The sequence below is a fragment of the Phalacrocorax carbo genome, chromosome 2 (assembly GCF_963921805.1).
Source record: "Phalacrocorax carbo chromosome 2, bPhaCar2.1, whole genome shotgun sequence".
Taxonomy (NCBI): Eukaryota; Metazoa; Chordata; class Aves; order Suliformes; family Phalacrocoracidae; genus Phalacrocorax; species Phalacrocorax carbo.
In genome coordinates, this window is record NC_087514.1 from 81,614,985 (window position 1) to 81,628,298 (window position 13,314).

Genomic DNA, 13,314 nt, shown 5'->3' on the forward strand with positions numbered 1-13,314 from the left:
CTGGGGTTGTTTAGTCTGGAGAAGAAGAGGCTGAGGGGAGACCTTATTGCTCTCTACAACTACTTGAAAGGAGGTTGTAGCAAGGCGGGGGTTGGTCTCTTCTCCCTAGTAACAAGCGATAGGGCGAGACGAAATGGCCTCAAGCTGCATCAGGGGAGGTTTAGATTGGATATTAGGAAAAATGTCATTACTGAGAGATTGTTCAGGCATTGGAACAGGCTGCCCAGGGAGGTGGTGGAGTCACCATCCCTGGAGGCATTCAGAAAACCTGTAGACATGGCACTTCAGGGCATGGTTTAGGAAGGATGGTGGTGCTGAGCTGAGGGTTGGACTTAATGATCCTACAGGTCTTTTCCAACCTTAATGATTCTATGAATTATCCAAGAAGAGATTTAAATGGCATTTGACCACTCATACCAACCTTTTATTTTCTCCACTACCCATCATTACAGTGATGTGAACACAGATAATTGAATCATCCAATGGCTTAAATAATGACCTTCCCCAAAACCCAAACAACTGTTTTCTGCTCTTTTGCATCAACTAGCAACTATTCTCAGGTCATTTAACAAGGTCAGTGACACAGTGTTTTATTTAAAAGACACAGAGACATTGTGATAAGCCATATAGATAATTCCACAGGTTTTACTAGCATTCAGGAGATTTTGAAATAATACTCAGTTGCTACAAAATCATGTACCGGGTACTTCCGAAGAAGCACTGGATTAGCCCAGAGCCAGTATTCTTTTACCAGGTTTCATGGGGATGGTAGCTAGAGTGCTATCCTTTATCTAGTACTGCAACCACACCACTTCAGATCATTCATTCTTTACTTCTTTCATCATTTTAGAATAATATAGACTCATGATCACTATTTGGCAGTTTTGTCTACCACATTGATGGGAACGGAAACAAGGCACTTCTATACAGACAACCTAGATACACATATGAACTTAAAAATCCCACGAAAAGAAAGATGTGCCACAGCTGGTAACATAGAATGCTTTCAAAGTCACCGGACAGAGCAGCCAGCCTTGATGCGTAAACTTCTTATGCATTTTTAAGACATATTTCTATTAGCATCTGGTTCATCATATCCCCTTCCCTATTCTTGCCACCTCCACGGTTATCAGATCCCACCTTTACCAGTTCTTTCAGGTGCACCCCTTAAGAAGTCCACAAAGAATGCATCAGTTTCAGGGTCCAGCAAAGCTTTTGTTTCTTCAAATTCCTCCTCAATGAGTTTTGTCACAGCTGCATCAAACCAGTTTATATCTTCTAAGGTTGTGAAACGATCAGCAATAACACACTTACATTCATGCTTCCACAGTTTTATCAGTACCTATATATAAAAAATTTCAGTCAGATTAGGCTTGCAACAAAGCTACACCAATTTAAAAGCTATGCTTTATTTATTTATTTATTTATTTTAAAATTCATATTAACACTAGAAAAGAAACAATAGTCTTTTGGGGTTTATTCAGAAGCGGTACTTTGAGCTTTTCATTCTGCCCAATAGCATCTTAAACTTACATTCAGTTAACTGTGCAAGAAGCCTTAATCTAGCTGTCCAAACTGGAAAATATGCACTAAATTAAGATTTTATCTCCCTAGCTCTGAAACCATATTCATACCTCCTAACACATGCTTATGCACTGATAAACCACTTTTTTAACTGGTCATTAAGTAAACGTGGGTGGAAATAATAGCATCATGGCATGAATAATTTCATGCCAAAACCAGATGTCATTCCCAATATCCAATCCAAAGTAGAGAAAAATAAAAAAATGTATAAGTGTGTATATTATGACTTCTCCAAATTCAATGCATCTTTAAAGTCCTTTGGTTTGGTCATAGGATGGAGAACGAAAACCTGCCAAGTTCTTAATCTTAGCAGCACTGGTTTTAATCCTATGCTATCACTACACACACAAATTCCAAGTACTCCTTGAAGAACTCTTGTATAAGCCTACAGCACTTAGTACAAATGACACATATTATGTCAAGTCTCAGAACTAATATGTAAATTTATACAATCAGATTTTGAGCAATTGCTTGTTATACCTCAAAAGACATTAATTGAGAGTATATACACGCATAATCATCTTAGAGCTGTATCATTTTAGCTTCAGAAATGAAAATCAATTTTAAAATTTAAATTTTAGATGTAGTAGAATTCAGGAGCTTATTCAACAAGTAGGGAAGTACATTAAACATGAAGTGATTATATAACCCAAATGTATAACAAATTTTCCATGATTACCATAAACATTGCTTTTCCAGCACTTCATGTTTCAGTGCTCAAAACACTAAATCACCTTTCCTTAAAATAATTAAAAGATAAATGATGCATAAAGTATTGAGCTTATCTGGAAGAAAGGTGGATTATGGAAAAAAAAATATCACTATACTCATTACTACTTTTTCCTTTCAAGCCATAAGCCAGAAATCATTTGTTAGACAGATATTAGGCAGTGACTGAAAGCCTAAAGACACTAGTGGAGAGAGGGAAACTTTATTTTTTTAATCAATATATACGCATTTTCATTGGGTTCTAAAAAGTTCATTGCCTCTCATAATTTTCTTTGCTCACTTTTTTCAAACAAAGTAGAATTTGTCACTATCAAAGCAAGCAGATAGCAAACCCTCCTGTCAAAAGATGGGTTATTTGTCGTAGTTATGAAACAAAGTTATCATTTCAGTTGGCACTGTAAAAGCTAGACTAAAATATCTTTGCCTCAAAAAAAACACTGAAAAACTTTTTTAATCAGAAATTATATTTTTCTAAAGCAAACTCAAATGCCAAGAAGTTAGACTATTCATCCTCTTTGCTACACCAATTATATAGTAATTATAACAAAGCCGCTGATGTGCTGCACTTGCCTTTGGTTCATTGATCACTTCTGATGTAGTGTTCAGCATTCCTTGCCAAATCCTTGAGAGGTCTCGAAGGTTGAAGACGTAATGGAACTTGGCTGGTGTGGGCAACATTTTTAGCTTGGTAATCTGCCACAGCCGGCGTGACAGTGGAACCAATTTGGCTACTGTTTTCTTCACATCTTCTGAAAATCCCCGCTCACTGCAATAGTGCCCTTCTCCAATTACGCCTGCGGAAAAAAAGGATGCCAAATGAAAGACACACTAGAAGAATACCAAGAGCTACCTTTCTTCTTAAATTTCTTTTTCTTTGTTCAACCCCAAAAACCTTTTCTAATTTTCCAGTCTTTATTCAAATCTTGACTCACCTGGTTTTAACATTATTGCACCACCAGCTTATTGGGTACTTAGCTCTAAGTTAACTGTCCATTTAAAATGTTCTTTTGTCTACCAAAATAGCTTCCACAGCCTTTGAACAGCTAGTCTGTTCTGAGAGACCAATATGATCCTGTCATTTGTGAAAGTCTAGTCATCAGTCACTCAGCACAAGTAGCACATTAGCAACTCTCCAGCATTGTCACGAAAACTAGGAACAGCCTTCGTGCCATTCCTCCTAACACGTAAGCATACCAATATATTCAGAGGTGTGACCAGACTTGGAAAATTTACAGATTGGTGGAGTTGCAGGTGGAGAATGATTACTGAAGGAAAATGTGCTGGCAAGCAAGTCAGAGGGGGATTAAGCCTCAATTTTAATCATAATGCTCATAAATAGAATGATAAAGAAAAATCAACTACCATTTTCAAAAATGGGATGGATACAAAGCTAATTTCCCTTTACCAAAAATTTTGTCAATGGAAGAATTAGAAGGCAGAGTACAGTTGAACACAGAAAATTGTCTCTTGAGCCTCTGTGGAATGTCATTGCGACCTCCCCCAGGGTGGATCATGGCAGCCAAAAACTGAATGTCCACAATGTTGGTAAATTCTCCAGGCTTTTCCAGGTTATACAGTCCATTTTGTTCCATCAGCTGCCTAACTATCTCATTAGTGACCTGTAAAATAAGCCGGTATTATATAACAGAATATTATACACACAACTAAATTAAATACAAAACATACTTACATTCTTGAAAAACCTAATAAAAAGTATACCATTATTTTCTCCCAAACCCCTGCTTATTTGCTTCAGGAGAAAAATGCATTGCTAGGATTAAACATATTTAGATTGTCCTTTTCATTGGTAGGACCTATGGACAAAAATCCTGGGCATAGAAGGGAATGCCTAGCTTAGAATTAATCCTCCATACTTAAATCCATTCTCACTTGAATGCTGCATGATTTTCAATACTGTTTTATTGGAAATTCTTCTCCCTTTTAACACAAAATTTCCAGTTTGTTATAATCAAGCCCAAGCTGATGCATCCTCACATGTTGCATCTGCTACCAAATATTTCTATTAAATTTCCATGTGTAACAATCACAAACATGGTTTTTCAAGCTGCAAACGTAGTGCTCTTCCTAGAAAGGTTGGACCAGATGATCCCTGAGGTCCCTTCCAGCCTGGGATTCTGCGTGATTCTGTGATTCGGTACTTATTTCCATACAAAAGAATGCAAGATTCCTTTCCTTAGCCATAAATGCATCCCCTGATTTCTGTTTGATCAGTTGAAAATATTCCACAGACAGTACATTGTACGACTGTACTTCTCTAGAAACTCTGCTTTTCCAATGCAATATACTTCAGAACCATCTTGCCCATGTACATAACGATTAATTCCATTTTTTTCTAAAGCAGAGAAGTCACTTCTTACCTCTCAGCACTCACAGTATTTTAATTATTGTCCACACCGCCATTTCGCTATCAATGCTTTGGCAATTTGTGTGCCAAAGGTTTTTTTCTAACTAAATGTTTAGACATTTTTTTAATTAAAAAATGAGTGTCGGTAAAAAACATTGTTAAAATTATACAGGCATGTTTTAAGGAGTACTCAAACTGCTTCTTCTAGTCAGTATATTTATTTTCACTTAATTCATGACAATACAAAACTAGATGGGTTCTTTAAGAAGACAGTTTAAAAATTAAGCACTACATATTACATTTACACCCTACTGCCCAATGGAGAAGAGAATCCAGTTTTACATGTAGCAAAGAAAAAAAAAAAGAAAATATACTTAGCCTTATTTTTCCCCTTTTACAAACTAACCTGATCTCCCCATTCATTTATTATGGGCATATTCACATCATCAATGAAGACTGTCATCTTTTTGCCTGCAGGCGGACCATAAGTTGTGCCCATGCGCTTGTCCACATAACTCTCTATTGTACGCTGTTAAAAAGCAATTATTAGCATAGTTACAAAGAGCCCTTCTTTTCATGCATGATTCAATCATTTCAACATCTTGATGGTTTTGTTACACAGAATTGTACTAAGGAAGATTTAGACAACACATTTGCTGGAGGTAATTGCACTAGTTCAACCAGAACGTCTGCAATCTCATGCTATGCCGCATTAGGTTAGTATCAGATACAAGTGTCTAGTACAGAGAACCATGCCTAACAGTTGCATACTTTTGAAACCATTTCAAACTTTTCTTTCAGTTTTCTCATTTGTCAGCAAAACTGATGGTTACTAGCAATAAAGATTAAACTAATAATCTGTCAGATTTGAAAGATTGATGTCTGCTGGAAAGGTCTTCAAGAATCACATGTACTTCATAAAAGCATACAGTGATAATTAAATTCACATACATAGACTTGATGAAATAACTTTGCTTAATAGTAGACTTATAGACTTAATAGTAGACTATTTTTCTTCCTGTCATCTTTCCATTGCTCCATTCTTAAGGTTCAGTTTTTATTTATTCTCTACCAATTGAAAGCTCACTTAGCCATGCCTAGTTATTCCTCAGTGCAAATCTAAATACCTGCGCTCTTACCCTGTGCCTAGGCTCCTGTACAGGAGCCTGGAAAGCCTTCTTACTCAATTGACATCAGTCAGACCACAATTTTAGAAAGTCAGAGTAATTTAAAAGCACGTGTGTCATAGCAGACAATGCTTTGGTCTAGATTGTTATCAGATATTGACTGTTTGACTTGCACGTCTGTTTCAGACATCTTGATCATCAGACTATCATCTGTCATCACTAAACTTGACATCTAATTTATAAAAATAGATGTACCAACATTACTTTGTTTCTATAGCCCAATCAATAGAAGGAAAAATACTACGGAGAATAAAACCAAAACTACATACTTGTATATTAAACATATTAATAGTTTCTACTATGCTACAGAGCCAGATGATAGATGATGCATTAAGCTTATAGACAGCACTTCTGATTACAGCACAGACAGTGTTTTGGCTTGGCACACCAAACTGAATTAAAACTATTTCCCATATATATTGCCAGCAGGTTAAAGAAAGTTGAAATAATTCAAAGTAGCTCAGTAGAAATTTGGACAGGCAGTACAGTTCAGGATTTATGTATTCATAGTTGTATTTAGAGCAGCTGTACTGCCCATGTTACTTTTTTAATGAGTAATTTAATTTACTGAAATTGAAACTGCAGACAGCACACTTTTTATGACAGATTGTTGTGGGTAGCACTTATTTTACACATGGCTTTTAGTAAAACCTGAGGGAAGTCACTGACAGCATCACCCAATTAGTGAGAACTGATACATTTGACACAAAAACATTAAACACGATGAAGCAAATAATATGCATGGTATTGTAATATTCCAAGAACAGCTCAGTGACTACTGAAGTTGAAGGGAACATGGTTTTTACAGAAGTCTCTTAAACCGTGTGTTAGGACACTTAGTCCATTTAAGCATGTTCTTTTTTTGTTTCAATTAAATAAACCTCTTTCAGAAGCATCCTCCTGGCAAATTCGCAGAACAATCTCTGAATCCAGTAATGTTGTATTAGAAAGTGAATGACTACTATACCTGGAAAATTAATGGGGTAGTTGCAGATGAAAAATTCAAACTCTTAGCCATGTGGCTTTCAGGGTTATATTTTGACATAAAACCTTTGATGATAACAGTCTTTGCAGTTCCTTGCTCACCAATTAGTAGGACAGCCTAGACAAAGACAACATTGGAATAAGATGAAACACAAGAGCTGGGTGTCCTGGTAAAGCCTCAGCAATCCTATCCCACTTAGCTTTTAAACTGAAATGAAATTAGCAAAGTTATGCAAAGCAAACTCTCAGCAAGGGACATGCGGAAGCATATTAGTTAGCATCTCATAGACTTTTGCAGGTCTTAGAAGTTAAAAATATTTGCAGTTAATGGTCAGGTCCATCAGCACTATTTAACTAACTACGGAATTAAGGAATGGATTATTCATAACAGGAGTTGATTATTTGAAAAAGGATGTACCACCTAGAGCCTTGGTATCTGAAAAATTTCAATTCCAGTTGTTATTTACCATATCCTGCTTATCTGACACAGTTTTGGTGAAGAATGGGTTGTATAACCTAAAGGTACCTAAACTCTGTAATTGCCCCATGTGGGCAGAGTTCATAGCAGTTTGGCACTCTGTTGCCCTGTGTGCTGCCCCCTCTCCAACAGCTACATGAAAAAATTGCTTCCCTTCTCACGTGATCTCAGCTGCAATTACAGTTACTTCCATTTCAGGATGGATGGGTGAGGGGAAGACAAAAAAGTCTGGAAGCAGTGAGTATTCAAGAGTTCGAGCATATTTACATGAATGAGGCTCCTGCATTCACCATTTGATTCTTCCTTTTCAATAATAGAATATTTCACTTCTAATTCAAAAACATTATCATGTGTACTGTTAGCACTATTTAGATGTGAAACATAGAAAAAGTACCTTGCCCTGTTTTGCAATGGTTTCAATAAGGAAATCCATTCTCACATTGTCAACATTAGGCACAAGGATGGAGCCATATTCTGGAGTGCTGCTACTGGGATATACATACTCTTCAACACGTGTATTCCAGTGCATCCATTTACCTAATAAGAAAGAAATGAAGATAATGTTTCAGAAATATAAGCATTGGCACTTCTTTTATTTTCCATTGAGTTGACTCATCTGTCAGTGCCTCTGTCTCCCACACAGTAATCCCACTCTCTGTAAATTCAGACCAAAATTAAGGAATCATATAATCATAGAACCTCTCAAGTTGGATCTAAGAGGCTTACTCCTTGTTCCTACATAAATTATGACAAGGACAACACCTGTCTATTTTTGTTCACTTGAAATTGATCAGCACAAAGTCCATGCAGCTTTCTGTAGCAATATATCCACATTCTGATTTCTCACAGGAAACAGGGAAAAAGCTTTATACAACATCGCCAGTAAAGTATAGCTGTAAAACAAAACTTGCTAAGGAATACAAAAGAAGGTAAGCTACAAAAAAAAAATCTGAATTAATTCTCTACAAGAAGCACAATTTTAAAATTACTTCGAAGTTTTACCCCATACCACCCAGCTGGGTTACTAACCGTCAGGTGCCACATAATAATCAAACATGGTATCTTCACTGCCTTCTGGGATACAGGGAAGATCAAGTTTTATTGTTGTATGGTGTCGAAGCCAGTGCTCCATTTTGCATCTGTCTTCCAGTTCTAGTAATGCTCCTACACTCCACATAAGAGAGAAGATGTACAGCCTTTCCAAGTATTTTCGAGTCAATTCCCCTCCTTGCTCCTGAAGGATTGAGTTAGGTTTTTATTTTCAATAGCCTAAATATTCTACTTGATAATAATTAGTAACATCAGGTTAAAGCCTTCAGTCATGTTTAAATGTACTGATATCTTCATCAATGTACAGACTGAATCAATATCAAGTAAGCCACAGAAAAGCACCCTGTAAATATCACTTTAAATCATCCATTATGCATTTGATCTGTTTAAATTCTAGTTTATAATCTGATAACAATCCACCCAAAAAAAACTGAAGGAAAACTGCTGTCTGATGCATGCTACGTGCCAGTGCTTAACTTCAAATCCAAATGCAAAAGAGGGCACATCCTAGCTATTAATTTCTGAAGAAAAAGGTGGCATTCCTTACTAATCTGCATCTTCATTTATATTCCAAGTCATCATCCTCTCTACATAACCTCATGACTGAAAATTATCTCCATTAGTTTAAATAAATATTTAAAAATCCACACTATTTTACCTTAGGTGGGATAAGGCCCTGCAGCATATTAATGCTTTGCATAATCACAAAGGCTTCCAACATTTCAGTCTTGTATTGCAGAGACTGAATGCTGTAGCGGTATAAGTCTGGGAATGACGAAGAATACAGCTGACGTAGAATTTCAGCTTCTTGGAAGGAACGCCTTTTCAAAAATCCCTGTTACAAAGCATGGTGAGAAAATAAATTAGCTCCCAACACAAGTCTCCATAAATTCAACTCTAGTAATTCAAAAGGTCCGGTGATCATAGAAAGTTGATATCTTTTTGGGTGGCTCAGATTCCCTGTCTGCTGGCAGGGTTTAGCTAGCAGAAGGTCAAACTTTACCCAAGTACGCATAATTCCTACTGGATGTTAAACACAGATACTGAAGAAAAAAAGCACTTTAAAGTTTTCAACAGCACAAAAATAATTCTTTTCAAATATTTTTTAGCTGCTTAAGATATAAAAAAACTCTGCAAAGAAAGCATGTCATATGTCTGAACACAAGTTTGATTTTTTTCTGCACAACACTAGTTTCTAGCAGTGATACAGGGTATTCCAGAAACATCTGGCAGTTGCAGAAAATAAGTTAAGATTCAGGAAGGGATGTCTCCTGGTATGTGTAGTGTTTTTATTGTTTATCTCAGTGTCTGTAATACTGGATAAACAAAACCTAATTAAAACTACCTGTTTCTCAAGATCATAGAACAGGATTTGTTCTTTGATGCCTTTAGCTCAAAGTAGTAACCTGTTTCTTTGAGTCACCCAGAAGTTTTCTCTCATTTGTGTGGCAGAATGCTTCTCATTTACTTCCCATGAATTTATTTCCTACATAAAATACACTTATCAGCAAAAACACTTGCAGATTCTTCCCCAAAATTCAAACTAAAATTTGGCACAGATTGAAATCAAGTAAATTCCATTTAAACATAAGAAAAAACTTTTTGTTGTGAGGGTGGTCAAGCACTGAAACAGGCTTCTCTGTGAACTTCTGGAGCCTCCATCTGAAAACTCAACAGGACATAGTCCTGAGCAACCTACTCTAGCTGACCTTGCTTTGAGTGAGGTACATTCAACTACATGATCTCCAGAGGTCCCTTCCAACTTCAACTATTTTATGCCCGTGTGATTCTTTTCTACACTTCTATCTTCATAATCTTTTGCAACTCTTTTACTGCCCAAAGTAAATAAACTCAGAGACCGATTACAAATAGGTAGATATATGAAAAAGCTTCCTAGAAACAGATGGAAATCAAAGTACTAAAGATTAAATGGCAGAACTACTTAAAATAGATATCTGGAACTTCACCAGCTGTTCAGAAAATATTAGGGGTAAAACAGCTGCTTAAGAAGCACGTTGGACAAAAACAGCAATATGAAAAGTTTGAGGTTTATTTCTCTGAATCTGGAAATTGCTTATGCCATGATATTGCATCCCAATAGGCTTCTGTAATTTAGTTGTTTATAAATGGTAAGGGTGGGAAATGTAAATATATACAACAACTTCCTACACTATTCATATTTGGTTTTAATTATTTTTCAAAGTTCTTCAGAAATATCAATAAATACTGTGTTTCATTCAGCATCTGAGAATTAGGAACTAAAGAAAGAAAAATCCATTTCTATTACAAAAGGAAATCCTCTAGTGAACAATGCCAGATTAACATATACCGTGATCTGCTGGAATATGTAGTATATCGCACTACAAAATAGATTTAAAGGCAGATGTACTGAAAAAGCCATCAAGACAATTATTCAAACTAAAACCAAACTGAACAAAAAACCTTATAAATGCTATTGGCTCAAATGATAAATAACTAGAGGTAGCAATTTTATAGCCAATTTTTTGAGGGGGGAGAGGAAGGGAGGTTGGAAGGGTTTTATCATGGCTGAAATGATTGTCAAACCAAACATGTTCTTGGTTTCCTTTTGGCTGTTGCTACCACCAAAATAAATTAAAAGCATAAAGTCATGGTTTAAGTGAAATTATGCAACACTTACTTCAACACAACTAAATTTAGCCTGCATATCACTTTAAAGTGAGAAGGTAAATAATGACCAATAAGGCAAAATAAAATGCTTTTCTTTGGTTTTTCTGTCTTTGCAGATGAATCCATAAGCTCGTTTTAAACTGAAACATTCAAGAAGATGGTGTCTGTAAATTAACCAATGCAAGGAGGCAGAGCAGTGAGAACCTAACATCAGTAGGCCCTATGCAGTGCTAGAAGTTCAGAAAGGAATCTCATGGGAGCCACTGTCCTATATGCACAATTTACACTTACAGTTTCCCAAGTATCAGTATTAGTTTGTTTTTTTTTTTAAGAAGTAAAGCATTGCAGTAATATACATAAGGCGCTTGTGCTTACTGCATGTATTTGCCTTGGTGAAACTTCAATAACAGCCAAATTTTTAGGGAACTTATTAAACACTTTTTTTTCTAATAATATGTAAACATTATGGACTTGGCAAAGAAACCTATCAAATGAATTCGTGATGGTTCTCGCCTTATTCTGGATGATTCTGGATTTAGCAGAGTTGCTAAATGGTTGTGATTGAAAAACCAGCTCCATATAATTTAATATTATTCTAAAAGGGAAAGGCACTACTAGAGAAATACGGTAACAACCCTCTACAGCAACCCTTAGTTCCTCACAAGCAGCAAACCTCCACAGGCAACAAGACAAAGCACATGGGTGCTTCCAACACAGGAGGGAGTCTCTGATAACAATCACACTCCTTTTCCTCGTAATTGGTTAAGGCTAAGCTGAGATCTGATGTCTTCCTTAGTGGATCTTGTGCTGCTCACCTATTCTCAGGGCATTGTACCTGACCTGCCATTTCAGGCGGAAAAGAAACCTCACTTCTGTTGCCAGTAATCACAACTTTACAGCCTTCCTCATCGTGGGAGTTTCTGTTCACCAAAGCTTTGAATGCAGTCCCTCACTCACTCTCCTTTACATTACAGGACTAGGGATCCTGAGTTTGCAGTACGTCTGCAAAGATCCTGCTAATCTATTTATGTTCCCTGAAGACACACAAGTCTTCTCACCCCTTCCCACAGCTCCTCTACTTGATAACTCCATGCCCAGGGTACACTTCCCAAGGGGAGCTCCAGTGTCTCCAGCCCCAGGAAGAAGCACCAGGCACTGCCTGCCAATCAGGGCTTGGACAACAGCGTACTGCCTGTCTTGATTCCCATCTCTGCCAAAACCTCTAATACACTAAGACAGTAGTTCTAGGCAGTGCCACGACCATGCCTCATGCTGGTTTTGGCTGGGAGAGAGTTAATTTTCTTCACAGTAGCTAGTAGGGGGCTATGTGTTGGATTTGTGCTGGAAACGGTGTTGATAACACAGGGATGCTTTAGTTACTGCTGAGCAGTGCTTACACAGAGTCAAGGCCTTTTCTGCTCCTCACCCCACCCCACCAGCGAGCAGGCTGGGGGTGCACAAGAAGCTGGGAGGGGACACAGCTGGGACAGCTGACCCCAACTGACCAGAGGGATATCCCACACCATATGACGTCATGCTTAGCATATAAAGCTGGGGGACGAAGGAAGGGGGGACATTCGAAGTTATGGTGTTTATCCTCCCAAGTAACTGTTATGTGTGATGGAATGAACAAATTCCTTCTTTTGCTTTGCTTGCACGCGTTGCTTTTGCTTTCCCTCTTGAACTGTCTTTGTCTCAACCCAGGAGTTTTCTCACTTTTACTCTACTGATTCTCCCCCCCATCCCACAGGCGGGGAGTGAGTGAGCAGCTGCGTGGTGCTCAGTTGCCAGCTGGGGTTAAACCATGACACATGTCAACTTTTTGCCCATTGCCAGACAAATCAGATTTATGGACGAGTAATCTGGTTATAAAGAAGCAAGCTATGTAAGACTTACAGGCATGACAAGCCAACTGTATGTTCATCTGGCTAGTTAAGCAACACTGTCTACATGAGCATTAGCTGTATTTTCCACAGGTACTATTTGATTTGGAAAATTAAATGAGTGAATGAGACTGAGAAACATTCTTTTTAAAAATTATTTTTAAAATCTTGTTAATGTGATACTTTCTAGAAAGGAGGACAGTAAAATTCAGTCCGTCACTTCTCAGTAACATGAAGTTTTTTCTTTTGAGTCTGCAAACAGTGGGGTAAATCCATTACAAGGGCCTGGATGATGTTCTAATTTCATGAACAGGAAGACTAAATTATTCCTAGCTTAAAACTAAACTTTAAAGGCCACATAAAGGAACATTAATTTGGGACTATACACAAGAAAGGTATATTTAC

General features: G+C 37.3%; 1 protein-coding gene across 1 annotated transcript in view; it reads right to left on the minus strand.

The window, feature by feature from the left end:
• The window catches only part of DNAH5 (dynein axonemal heavy chain 5), a 158,219-nt gene that overhangs the window by 46,755 nt on the left and 98,150 nt on the right, over positions 1 to 13,314 (minus strand). The window contains exons 44-51 of the mRNA XM_064443395.1: positions 9,036 to 9,212; positions 8,357 to 8,561; positions 7,722 to 7,864; positions 6,833 to 6,967; positions 5,085 to 5,207; positions 3,719 to 3,932; positions 2,884 to 3,107; positions 1,141 to 1,342 (exon numbers count right to left, since the gene is read on the minus strand). Coding sequence (XP_064299465.1) covers positions 1,141 to 1,342; positions 2,884 to 3,107; positions 3,719 to 3,932; positions 5,085 to 5,207; positions 6,833 to 6,967; positions 7,722 to 7,864; positions 8,357 to 8,561; positions 9,036 to 9,212 — 1,423 coding nt within the window. The remainder of the gene's footprint in view (positions 1 to 1,140; positions 1,343 to 2,883; positions 3,108 to 3,718; positions 3,933 to 5,084; positions 5,208 to 6,832; positions 6,968 to 7,721; positions 7,865 to 8,356; positions 8,562 to 9,035; positions 9,213 to 13,314) is intronic.